General features: G+C 35.6%; 1 protein-coding gene across 2 annotated transcripts in view; it reads left to right on the top strand.

Moving 5' to 3' along the window:
- LOC150098748 (putative serine incorporator) overlaps positions 1 to 14,117 on the top strand; it is a 245,919-nt gene that overhangs the window by 192,545 nt on the left and 39,257 nt on the right. The window contains exon 11 of one of the 2 annotated variants that reach the window (XM_090405621.1): positions 13,775 to 13,807. The exons of the other annotated variant lie outside the window; for it this stretch is intronic. Coding sequence (XP_090261747.1) covers positions 13,775 to 13,807 — 33 coding nt within the window. The remainder of the gene's footprint in view (positions 1 to 13,774; positions 13,808 to 14,117) is intronic. 2 annotated transcript variants of the gene reach the window in all.

The raw sequence follows: 14,117 nt of genomic DNA, 5'->3' as shown, positions 1-14,117 counted from the left end.
TCCCAGAATTCTTTGTGTTGTCCCCTAAATTTCAGATCATTATCCACTATCACCTCAAGATCCATTTCCTCCATCTCCAACAATATATCTCCACCAATCATAAATTCTACATCCCATCTTTGTTTCACAAATTTTAAACATCTACATTTCGCAACATTGAACTGGTATTCCCACTTCTGTGCCCGTTCACTCAATCTATTCAAATCTTCTTGTAATGCCACATCTTCTCTACTCTTCATAGTTCGTCCCATCTTTGTATCATCTACAAACAACTGAATATCCCCATCCAAATCTTTGCCAATATCATTAACATACAGGTTAAACAGCAATGGCCTTAAAACAAACCCCTGAGGCACAGCACTAGTGACTTTGCTCTTCCAGGATATTACTACCACATGTACAACTTGCTGATACTTATCAGATAACCAGTCTTTGATCCAATGCACTAATCTAATATCCAACCCCATCTGCTCTAGTTTGACTATCAACTTATCATGTGGTAATCTATCAAAAGCCTTTACAAAAATCTAAGTATACTACTGTGTATCCTTCTCCTCTGTCCTAGGAAGCAGTCACCTTATGATAGTAAGTAGATTACTAAAACATGAACTCGCTTTAGCAAATCCATGCTGTCCATCAAAATTAATACCATTGTTGTCAACCCAATTCTGGATCCTAGTTCTCACCAGTTTCTCCAACAACTTAACCACAACACTTGACACACACACACAGATAGGCCTATAATTTGATGCTTGGTTTCTATCCCTTCCCTTATGAAGTGGCACAATCTTGCCTTCCTTCCACTCCTTTGGAACTTGACCAAGTACAAGACTCATATTAAAAAAAAATGTGAAGGCAGATGCCAACTCCCAGGCACATCCTTCAGAATACATGGTGATATATTATCAAGTCTTACAGCCTTATTAACATAAAGTTTGCTTAATTCCCCATATACCGCTTACCTCACTTACAGTCAGTCTCTTCTCCCCCATCAACTGCTCTCAAACTCTCCATGATGTCATTCACAAGTTTCTTTTATCCCTCTTCATCCCAGATTCATTCTCTGCACTCATTTCTCTACCTTCCAGCAGCAGCAGTCTCTCCAAGTGACTCACACTAAAACCACTCGAATAAAGTCCATCACTATACAGTTCACTTCATCCTTCAGACTCATCCCACACATTAACAAATTGCGCTCCTTTCTCCTCACACATTTCATTCTAACATATCATTTGTAATCCTTACTCTCTGCCTCATCTCACCACTGTCATACCTGGGCAACATGCTTACTATCTTTCCTATCACACTGTTCTCTTTTATCCCTCTCAACAACCTCCTGATATCTAGCTTGATGTGTTCTTTGTTGCAGTCAAGTCATTTGTACCTATTACAACTTACAACTCTTTTGCTCACTTACTTCTCATATCCAATGCCTCCAGTTAAATAAACTTTGTGCAGCACTCCTTTAATAATAATAATCGAATCACCATACAACGCCACTAAGGGATCTTTCCGTTATCACTTTTATACCAATATTATACATTTTCATCATTTTCGCTCTTCCATACATATCTCGAATTCTCTTAACTTCATTCTGCATCCATTTCATCTCTTGCCTCATCTTATCCAACTCAACTTTCGAAACTTGCATCACATTTTCGTTCTCATTCATTCTCTTAGTTTTGTTGCCAGCCATACGCACTTGTTTGCAGTCAATGCTGCTCGCCACCTTATCTTTAACTGCACTCTTGGTTTTTTAATTTCTGACACATTCTCATCACTTTCGTCTTTCTTACCATCAATTGTTAAGTTTCTCAGATCACTCGTTCTGTTTTTCAAAACTTTTTTAACAATTTTTTTGCTGCTCTTTTACACCATCCTTTTCTATCAGACAAGCACTCATCCTCCTTGCAGTATTCTCACTACTAACACTTTCAGTTATCGACATATGAGCACTCATCAAGTATTCATTCAGCTCACACTTCTCACATACCATCCCTCCATCTGCTTTAAATATCCAAAGTTTATTTACAAATTCATAAACTTAAACAAAAAAATTCCTGCACACTAATAACACTGCTAGTGCACAACCTTTACAGCAAATCTTACTTATCAATGCATACTTATATACTATTAATTATCTCAAAAAACTTATTTAAAACAGGAGCCCTCTTTACACACTGCAACTTCTCTCACAACACTAGCAACTTTTGGACCGCATTTCGATATTCAACCACAAATGTTCAAGTATGGAGGTATAAGAGTTTTACAGTGGCTGCACTGCATAATTCAGAAGGCATGGACAGATGATTGAATTTTGGATGATTGGAGTAGTTCTAATAGTACCCAATTATAAAAATGGAAATAAAACAATGTGAGAATTACAAAGGTATTTCCCTACTAAGTCTTTCTGGTAAGATTTATGCAAGGATACTTGAGAAACAGCTAAGAAGGATTGTGGAAGGCAAGCTTTGTAAAGAACAAGCTGGATTCAGATAAAATAGACATTTTCAGGATCAGATTTTCAATTTAAGACAGTTGAGAAATCATGGAAATATGACAAGGTGACTAGAGGAAAGGTATTCAGAACATTACAGTCTTTTAGTGTAAATGGAATATTACATCAAGCAGTACTTTTTTTTAACTATTATTTTTCAGGAAATAATAACATACTAAACTACTAATTATAAAAAGAAACTAATTAATACTTTCCTATATTTTGGCAACATTACATTGCCATTATCGGGGATCACATAAAAACTATGTGCATGCAGGCATTAACACTGGGCAAATGAGACTGAAGAAAGACAACCTAAGTTGGGTTGTCTTTCTCAGAGTCCTAAATGCTCTTCCTTAGTGGGATAAATTGGGTAGTCTTAGCCATTGGGCTGAAGATCTAAGGATTAATGCTTCCCAAATTTAGGGCAGTCTTATGTGCCCAAATTTGTTGAGGTTTGGAAAGTTTTTTAGGGCTAATGCAGATTTAAGGAACAGTCTTTCATATTTATATTTGCTGTGGTGTAATAGTGGTTACCTTCCACCCTATCCTGTGGTGAGTGTCCAAAGCATAGTCAGCCACATTCCATAGACCTACCAGGTCCCTTGCAGTTGCAAACTGTCCTATGGCCAAACAGGCAGGACAGCCAATATAGATAGTGTACATGCATACACTGCTACTGAACAACCTTCACCCACAAGTTCACACTCTTGTGTCCTTTGGCACTACAAGGGTGCCAACTTGGAAGATCTCCATGACTTTTATTCCTCCTTCCCATGATCCAACTACTGCTTCAGTTCTGATCCAGACACCTGCTCAGACCAACTAACAGAAATGATCGTCTCAGGAATAAAGGCGTTCATTCCTTATTCCACTCCAAATTTTCAGCTGCTATCTTAGCCTTGGTTCTCAAAAAAAGTGTACTAGTGCTGTAAAGGAAAAAAATCTCTTTTTACTTAATGGCTCAAGACCAAAACTCCAGCTGCTCACTCTGCCTATACTGCAGCCTGCAACAGTTGTAAAAGAATCAAGTTTGACTTTGAAAGGGCCAAATGCTGCAAACTTGCCTCTGGCCCAAATGGCAGTTGCTCTCTGGTCCCTTGCCATGACCAATGGGTACAACTTCTGTCCACCCTTATCCTTAGATGGTGCTGTAGTGACCTCACCTAAAAACAAGGCCAACTTAGTGGTATCACTCTTCTCTTCCAATTCCTGCATTGATGGCCTGTGAAAAAATTCCCTCCACTCCACCAAGAACAGCTCCCTTCATGTCACCCATAGTCTTCTGACAAAAAGAAATAAAAAAAATCCTTAATAACCTGAACACAAACAAGGATCTGGTCCTAATATCTCACTTGTTATATTAAAAAAAATTGTGCCTCAGAACTAATACCTATCCCATATTTCCTCTTCAATCTATCCTATTCAACTAGCATCTACCCTAAAACATGGAAACAGGTCCACATCCATCCCATCCCATCCCAAAGAAAGGTGTTAAGTCAACCAATGAACCTGTTCAATTGCTCTGACTTCTGTTCTCTCTAAAATTATGGAGAAGGTCATCATCATCATCAACCAACTTTTGAACCACCTAGAGAAATACCAACTAATCAGTGATCAGCTGTATAGATTCCACCACTCATGATCTACAGCTGATCTCCCTGCTTTCACCACCCACCTCTGGACTCAAGCCATGAAAAAATTTGTAGAAACTCGCATGGTTACCCCTCAACATTTCAAAGGCATTTGATTGATTTGGCACAGGGACCTATTTAAACTGCCATTCTATGGTCTGTCTACCTTCTACACTCTGCAACTGGATCGCCAACTTTCTCACTGGTCTCTCATTACATATCATGGTGGACAGTTTCCTCTTCTCAAATTTCCCCACCAATGCAGGAGTACTCCAGGATTTTGTTCTTTCACAAACTCTCTTCCTCTTGTATATAGTACAAGAGGAACCTGCTCTCACAGACTTCCAATCCTACCATAGATTTGCTGATAACAGTATTCTCCTTTTCATTTGACAAACCTTGTAGTGCTCAAGTATTAGAATCCTCAAGATCTACCACAACCAGTGACCTGAACTCAGATCTTCTAACTATATCCTAGTGGGGCAAGGACAACCTTGTAAACTTCAATGCAACCAAAACTCAGTCCTGTCTTATCTCTTGCAAGAAAGTGCTCACTTCCTTCCCCTAACATTCAATAATATGCAGATATCCAAACATGATCAGATTTCTCTTCTTGGACTGATCTGCACCTCTGATCTTTCGTGACACAACTATGTTTCAACTATAGCTTCTCTAGCTGCCAAAAAAAGTTTATGTACTTTTTCACACAAGACACCACTACTGCTCACACCTCCATAGCTGCTAACTCTGTACAAATCCCTAATTTGCCCAGCCATGGAATACTGCTCCCATATTTGGGTGGTGGTGGTGCAACAAACTCCAAGATTGCTAGATTCTCTCCAGAAGAGGCAATCTAGTTAATAATCCCTCTCACATACCCACTTCAGTCCCTTTCTTTCTCAGTCAGACATTCAGTTTCAGCCCTCTGCCTCTTCAGATATGAACAAGGCTCTGCTGAATTGGCCACTATTATTCCTTCACTCGTCTTCAAAATCATTAAAACGAGCTATTGCTAACCAACACTTTTTTACAGTTCATCTTTAAACTCACCGAACCAACTTCACTCCCGCCTCCATTTCATTTACTTCTGTCCTTTATAACAGTTTCCCCCACTCTGCCTTCCCCCAAAGCTGTTCAAGCAAAATGTGAACAAATTCCTCCTATTTTCTTCTTGCCCATACATAGCACTAATGTGCTATAGGTCTTGTGGCCTTTTGTATGTGTGGATCAGATATACATATGAAACATTTTTTGTGATCTCTGATGATGGCAATATAATGTTGCTGAAATATTATGGTTTTTATAATTAATATTTTAGGAAATGTGTTATTTCCTTAAAAATAATAGTTATGAGTTACCAACATATAAAGCTATCTATCAATCTTTGAATTGTAAGTCAGCAGTTACAATTGAAGAAGGTGCAACAAGATGGTTTGTTAAATCAGGCATGAGACAAGGATGTACATTATTCTCTCTGTTATCCATTTATATTGATCACATTATGAAGGATAGTGGTATCAAACCTGATCTCAAAATTGGAGTTAATCTCAGCTCTTTGCTTTATGCAGATAATGTTGTACTTTTAAATAAATCCTAGTGCAAGTCTTCTCGTTCCCTGACTACATTGAATAAATGGTGTGATTAATTTTGTATGAAAATCAGCAATAAAAGGACACAATGAAAATAAGCAGAAACATTGAAAATATCAACTGCATTGTGAATGGAGAACCTATAGAACAAGTAAAACATTTCAGCTGCTTAGGCACAATTTTTATTGAAAATGGCAAATTAAATATGGAAATTGACAGCCGAATTTGCAAAGCTGGAAATTAACTGAATAAGTTTATATGGAGTAAGAGAGAAATTAGTCAAAACACTAAATTAGATATATATATAATACATTCAAGCCCATTTTAACTTATGAATTTGAAAGCTAGGTTAGATATAAAACACTTGACCAAAGACTAGAGACCACTGATATGAGAGTCCTGAGAAAGATTATGGGTGTGAACAGATGGCATCAGTGGCAATATCAGATTAAAAAAATGATGATATTAGGAAAGAACTTTGACATTGTTAGCATTGAGGAATGTGGTATAGTCATTTAAACTGAATGGGAAAGGAAAGATCAACAAAACACGTGTTCTCTGCTAGGCCAGCAGGAAAAAGACCCAGAGGAAGACCAAGATCTAGGTGGATTGATACAGTAAAAAGTGTCTTAGAAGACAGAAATATAAGATCTTATAATATTGGAGTCTTGATTGATATATGGTTAATATGGAGGAAAATTGGCAGTTGGAAGTTAGTAATGATATAACCTTTCATGTAGTACTATCATAATATCCTGTTATGAAATTAGGGTTGCTTGGCTGGGAAAAGGTTGCATGTTATCCATCACTAGACAATTAGTAGTCTATGATTTCAACACTACGTGGCTGAATTATTTCTGTTTTGACACAATACCTGTCTGGTTGGCCGCATGGATAGCAGCCACTCTCCAGCTAATTAAACTGTGGGTATATGATTGTTTGTAAATGTCTTTAGGTAGTAGATGAATGAATTTCATCACAAGATGAGACTACCCAAACTTCTGAGTGGATAACATCTCTTTGTTATCAGTAGGCTGGATTCAAATCCTTCCATGATGTGGATGTTTGAAGTCCATACATAGTAGACGTGATTATCCTGTGTGAGTTAGCAGATAGTAATGTGAAATGAAAAATCCGTATTCAATATAGAGCAACCTTTGTCAATCTTTTTACTCTGGAAGAATCCTTGAAATAATTTTGAGGTCTCAGAGAACCCCTGCATAAGAATTGTTATATCTTTGTTTATTCATTTATATATTATACAATATAAAAATTATATTGTACACACACACACACAATCACAAATATATTTGATGTTCATTTTTGTTTAATCACAATTTCTCGTGGAATCCCCTATCAACATCTCACAGAACCTCAGTTGCATAACCCTGATCTAGAGTAGAGGATTCCTCGTTTAACTACACCCTTTCCCATTCACAAGGTTAATATACTTGTAGAATTTCTTGAATGGGAACATCATATAAAAGAAAAATTTACAATTGGCAATTTTTGGTGATTTCCGCATCATCAAATTCCTGCCATGTACCCTCAAGGGGTGTACAGGATATGATGATTTCCTTCAAGCTTTTTTTAATATAATTGCTTCAAGTTGAGATGAGTGATTTTAATATACAATCTCTGACTTGTGTTGCATTCCAGAGGACTGTAAGTCAGAACAACCTCTAAGGAGGGTGGGCCAGTTTCATGGGTGTGCAAACCTCTGCCTGGTACAGAACATAAATATGAAAAAATCTTGAATTTCATTGTATAATTTTTTTTCCCACGAAGTAAATGTGTAGGCATTTTTAAATTGGTTGATTTGTACAGTGGTGGTTACGATAGTTGGAACAATGTTACAATGAAGATATAACAAGAGCTTTCAGACTAGTGTTGGCAATGCCAAGTATTTGTGTAAAGTACCACTGCTTTGCATATATTTTTGTAAAAATTTACTTACAATCTTGTATTCATCAAGGACATTTGTCGTCACATGGAATTATATCAATTTAAATTGAAATAGCTTGTGATCCTGTGTGTGTGTAATAGACAACTGCAATGCTGAAACAAGCCTTGACATGTAGAGATAAGAAAGTCATTTTGCCTCTTCACAAGGCCTTAATAAGACTTCACTTGGACTGTTGCACATAGGTCTGGTTTCCTAGTTTCCATGCAGATTCTGATACAGTGCAAAGGAATGTATGAAACATGATATCAGGATTGTGAGGTACTGATTATGAAGACACATTGAAAATTTGCGGACTGAAGACACTAGCAAACAGAAGGGGGAAAAAAGAGTGATATAACAAACTTGTTAACTTCCGAAAGGATCATACAGATACCAATAGATGGAATTTTTCATTTTATGGAGAGTGGGGAATAGACAAGAGGGCATTCTTGGAAGTTTAGAATAAATGCCATCAAGAATGGAGTGAGATCTAGATTTTACTCATAGTGGTGCATGATTGGAATGAATTGCCATTGGTTGTTGTGTGGGACTAGTGTGAATGAATTCAAGACAGGTATGAAAGCTGGTGTGGGTAGTATGTGGTTTCTCTTGATGACTCCCTGGAGGTCTTAATAATAATAATAATATATATGGTTGTATGTTCAGGATGACCATTATATAAAGATCAAAGCATTGAATTTTATTTTAATATAATTAAAGTAAGTTCTCTAACAGTGTAGTGTCATCTTGCATCATAAATATTCATGATGGTAACCAAAAATTTAAATTTTGAGGACATAAAGGACTTTGCTGAAAAATGAGTAAGACTAAGTTAAAACTGTAACTTAACTTTTTGCAAGTCTGCAGATTTTCCTGTCCAAATTGTGATATGGACATACTCACACTGAAAAGAAAATGTGAGGTTTTTTTCATACACAAAATGTCTGTGTGTATTTTTCAAGAAAGTTGGGGTCTCACATTCGTATCTTGCACAGGATCATGTAAAGTGTGGATCTGGTTCTGTCCCAAGCTGATTGTATCCAATAGAACTTTATCATTTAAGTTGGAAATGTTTATAATCATAATGTTAAGTGCATAAAGTAAAAGGAAAATTTAAAATCCATGTTAAATGGCATAAATTTTCTCATCAAGGATTAGACATTTGCCTGTTCTAGTTACATTGAACTAATCGAACTAATCTTTCTCTCTCTGTGTCTATATTTATCCACTTCTGTTGGTAGCTGATATCTTTCTATCCTATATAAATGCTCTTTCCATTTATATATAATCCTTGGTCATTTCATTTAAGTTGTAAATACGTGATATCTTCATTTTTTACTGATCTAATTTTGTGCATCCTTGAGTTCTTAGTCTTATTTTTGCTGCCTGTATTTTACTTTGATCTTTTCTTTTGACAGTCCATATTTCTGAACTATATAGGGAAGTGACCATTACTTTATAAAATTTAAGTTGGCTTTCTCTTTTTTATTCAGTGTCCTTTTGTTTCAGAGATTTTTCGGAAATTTATTTTTTCATTTATATCATTGTCTTTTAGATAAATTTATGTTATGCAACTAAATAATTAAACTGTCACTTTTATTATTTTATCTTCTATGACTATTTTTGATCTATGATTTGATCTAACATTTAAATACCATGATTTTTATTTTCTTTTGTGAAATCTTTAAATTGTATTTAAAGATTTTTAAAGATTTAACAAAAATTGGATTATATTATTATTTCATATTGTATTCATAAGCAGATTTTTTGCAGGTCATCTTCATTGCATTAATAAGAGTTCTGGTTAGTTAGATACCTTGTTTAATTGTTTTCCATATTTTTACAATTTGTTAATGTATATGTTGAATAGAGTCAGAGACAAACTGTGTCCTTGTCTTACACCTTAGTCTTCTGTTAATTTATTATCTAATTACCATTTTATTTTTGTCTTTATATAAACTTTGTATACCTTGTACTAAGGATAAGGTATATCCTTGTTTTTTCATTATTTTCTGTAATTTGTCTATGTATTTCGTCAAAAGCTTTCTTATAATATATAAAGGATAAAGGCAAAATGGCATAAATAAATTAATTCCTAAATTTAAAACATAGAGCATGGGTCTTCAATGTATGGCCCGTGGGCCACCTGTGGCCTGCGGAGCTCTTTGCCATGGCCTGCCAGCCATTTTGAAAAAATAACTACTTAACATTAAAATGCAATTAAATAAAAAATAATTTCAATGAAGCCCACGAGCCACTAAGCTATGCTGCAGTATTTAGAATTGTAAGATGCTTTTCAGATTCACAAGGAACGCTGTGCATTTGATACTTTACATAAAATTCTATAAAAATAAATATTAAATAGACATGCTTCTTCTGCCAGCACCAAGTACTAGTAATTAAGTACTAGTACTAACGTCACAGGTAGATGGCTGAAGCAGTAGTTCGTTCAAGTGCTCTGTCTAGTGCCTTCCGGATACATCTCAAAGGTTCTCGATACTTTGTTATTTTCATATAAATACAAGAGGATCTCAATCCACAGTCAGTCAGTCGTGAACAGTGTGATATTCGTGTATAAGCTCATGCAGGTTTTACATTGCCAGACTTTTTTCATTAGTGTGAGACATTCAGTAGATAATAACCATACATGGCCATTTTGGATCATTTTTTGGGTTCATCTTCCATCACTATGGCATCTACGAGTAAAAAGCGTAAATCAGGCGATTCTTGTTAGGTTTTTAATGAAAAGTGGCCTAATTTGTACTTTTTTGTGCCAATCGACAATAAGCCAATGTGTTTAATTTGTCGTGAGTCAGTGCCAGTATCAAAAGAATACAATATAAAACGACACTATGAAACAAAGCATGTGCCAGTTTTGATCACCTTCAAGGGTGGCTTCGTGTGGACAAAGTGAACCATCTCCAAATTGATTTAAAATGCCAGCAGAGTACATTTAAAAGGCAGAGGGAAGCGAGCTAAATGTGCGTCAAAGTAAGTTGTGTAATAGCTGAAAAAATTGCTAAAATTCAAAAGCCTTCTTGGATGGCGAGTTTGTGAAAGAGTATCTCATATTCTGTGCTCAAATAATAAGGAAAATTTAAAAAAAAAACGAATTTGTCTGGGGTAACTGTAGCATGACGTGTCAAAGAACTTGCCAATGACATTGAAGGAACTTTAAAAAAAAACGGTCGTCCAAATTTATGTCATATTCACTTGCTTTAGATGAGAGTACAGATGTGAAGGGTACAGCACAACTGGCTATCTTTGTCTGTGGCACTGATTAATAATTCAATGTGACAGAAGAACTGCTAGCATTCATACCTATGAAGGGAACGACGAAAGGCACTGATATTCTTGAAGCTGCCAAGAAAATGCTCCAGCATTTCGACCTCAGATTAACCAACCTCGAGGGTGTGGTAACTGATGGTGCCCCTGCTATGGTGGGAAAGAACAAAGGGTTTGTTGCGTTGCTACAGAAAGAACCAGAACTAGAAGGAAAAGATTTCGTCCATTACCACTGTTTAAATCCACCAGGAGAATTTGTGTGCAAAAACTATTGGATTTGAGAATGTCATGAAAGTTATTGCGACTGTCGTCAACATTATTAGGGCAAGAGGATTGAATCATCGTCAATTCCAAGAGTTTTTTGACCCAAGCGTGCAAAGCGGATCACGGTGATGTGGTTTATTATAGTGATGTGCATTGGTTGAGCAGAGGGAAGGTTCTTAAAAGAGTCTTTGACTTAAGAAGCAAAATACAGCAGTTCATGCAAACCAAGGAGAATCCGATTGCAGAATTTAACAATCCGAAGTGGATGACAGACTTTGCCTTTGTGAATGACCTAAATACACAGCTACAATCCAAAGATCAACTGGTGCCCACTCTGAGCTTTTGTGGCCAAGCTCAAACTTTGGTTGGCACAACTCACAAAAAAGACTTAACTCATTTTCAGCTTCTCTCTGAGTCCAACTGTTCGACGCTACAAAATTAGCCGTGTTGCGAAGTGAGTTAGAAGAGAGATTTAGTGATTTTCGTAACCAACAGTTTTCTTTAGATTTATTTTCAATGCCATTCAGTGTCATTGCTGCTGAAATGCCAGGCTCGATATAAATGGAGCTGCTTGAACTCCAAAACAACTCTTCTCTGAGAGAAAAATTATTCACTGTCCCCTTGCTTACATTTTACAAAGATTACATTTCTGAGGACACATTCCCTGATTTTTGCCAGCATGCTTTGAAGATGTGGCTTTGTTAGGAAGCACATACTTATATGAGCAGTTCTTCTCCAGAATGAAGCATGTGAAGTCCAAGACAAGAACTCAGATTACGGGCCAACAATTCGAGAATACTCTGCGCATAGCGACTTCCAACATTGATGCCAACATCGACAAGCTGGTCAAGGAAAAACATTGCCAAGTTGCTTATTGACATTGTAAAAAATGAATGTTTTCTTCATTAAATTATCTTTTTTTCAAGTATTGATTGTATTTACTTATCATGAACCCAATTCCTACCTACGCTCTTAAAGCTGAGTTTGTTTATTTTTATAGAATTTTATAAAATCCTAAAAGTATCAAATGCATAGTGTTCCTTGTGGATCTGGAAAGCATCTTACAATTCTAAATACCACAGTATAGCTTAGTCGCCCGTGAGCTTCATTGAAATTTTTAATGTGGCCCACACTGTCTGAAAGGTTGAAAACCCCTGACATAGAGTCCAGTTTATAACGATAGAAATTTTGTAAATAGAAACAGTATTTTACACACACACCACTGTATCATGGTATAATTGAAACATTCATTGTGATAATGAATTTCAGTGAACCAGATTGTTTAACATGTTCTTTAATGCAAGTTGCATGCTTAACAATTTTATTACAATTGATGTAGCCAATTTAAAGTGCTGAGATAAGCTTGTATGGTCTCTTGAACCATCTATGTACCTAATATCTTGATCAGTCTTATTGCTTTTACACTGTTTGTATCACTTGGTATTTTAGTTATTTATTTATGTAAAACAATAAAATAAAGACGAGAATACTATAGCAATATGCTCACTGGAGATTACAACAAACAAGTGAGTCTTGAGTTGGATGATTCACTGCCATTACATTTGGCTTTTGTAGGATGTGCATTCCTTTTTGTTTTGTTATCGTGGGACTTAGTATTGCCTTTTAAAGTAATAACAAAGAAATTTAAAAGTGACCCTGTTGTTGATTTCAGCAATGAATACACTTTTTACTGTTTGTTCGTATTCAAAATAAGTCCATTTTGTTCTTTTGTCTGTAGAACAATACAGTATATACTGCATTTTTCTCTTATGATGCAGTCTCTGAAACAATCAGTTCGTTATCTTTTGCATAATGAAATAACATCTATATGGGTGGGGGGGGGGGGTGTTAGTGAGCAATACTAATGATGAAAAGTCAGTGTACATCCATCATTCACTTTGGAGCTGTTTCGAGAGCAACCAAGAAAGGCATTCCTTCAGTAAGCTGGCATTATATCATTGGAATTTCTCTACACTGTCAGTAACTAGGGATCTACTTAAGTCAGTGATCTGTTTTGTATTCTTGAAGGGATTTGTATAGTAAATCAGTATTTGAAAGCTTGATTCAGTATATGAACAAACTTTTAATTCATACAGATTAATTGCTTTTTTTTTTTTTATTATTGGAGAACCTGTGCATGAGTGTGTAGCATGCCTTGCTTTTTTTTTCCCTGTTGATTTATGATTATGATATGTAACTCTATGCTTCATCTGGATGGCAGTTTATCATATGATTTCATATATTTTAGTTAGTTTTTTATTATTAATGGACTTGTTAAAATTTTCTCCCATTTATTCTGTTTCCGAATTGATATTTATTGTGCTCCCTCTGAAATGTTTGATTTATGCTTCACCCATTATGACAGATCTATCTACTTCTGTTATTACATATATCCTAATTGATTGATTTCTTTTTACTATTTGCATAATTAAAATTAATTGGTAATGAATAGAAAGTTTTACACTTTTATGAAAAATTTGAAAAAAATACCAGTAAATAATTTGGTTTAATAAAATTAGTGTGCTGTTTTAATGCATTATATTTTTTTTGCAATGACCAGCTGCAGGAGCATCAAGACTGACAGATAATGAAGGTATTACTTCTTTCTTTTTTTTTTTTTATCTCCTCTTTCTTGAATGTTCATTGGGCAGTGGTAATGCTTGTGCAACTGCATCTGTAGGTCATACCTGATAGTAAATTAACTTTTCATTATAGCTAACTTTCCTACCATTCTTTGCTTCTTTCAGGATGCTTTGCTAGAAATCAGCATGTTCTTGGTTCCCCCGCCCTAACAACTAGTTTATGCTTCTTTCATTTGAATGTTTTTTGATTTTTATCTCACATTATTTATTGTATTGTACTTTCATTTTGAGAAATGTAGCATGCAGTAATGAAATTTTATT

Source organism: Typopeltis vanoorti, chromosome 15, assembly GCF_054136105.1.
Source record: "Typopeltis vanoorti isolate ZY-2024b chromosome 15, IOZ_Tvanoo_1.0, whole genome shotgun sequence".
NCBI lineage: Eukaryota > Metazoa > Arthropoda > Arachnida > Uropygi > Thelyphonidae > Typopeltis > Typopeltis vanoorti.
The sequence above is the reverse complement of the archived record's forward strand: the minus strand, read 5'-3'. Positions and strand labels throughout refer to the sequence as shown.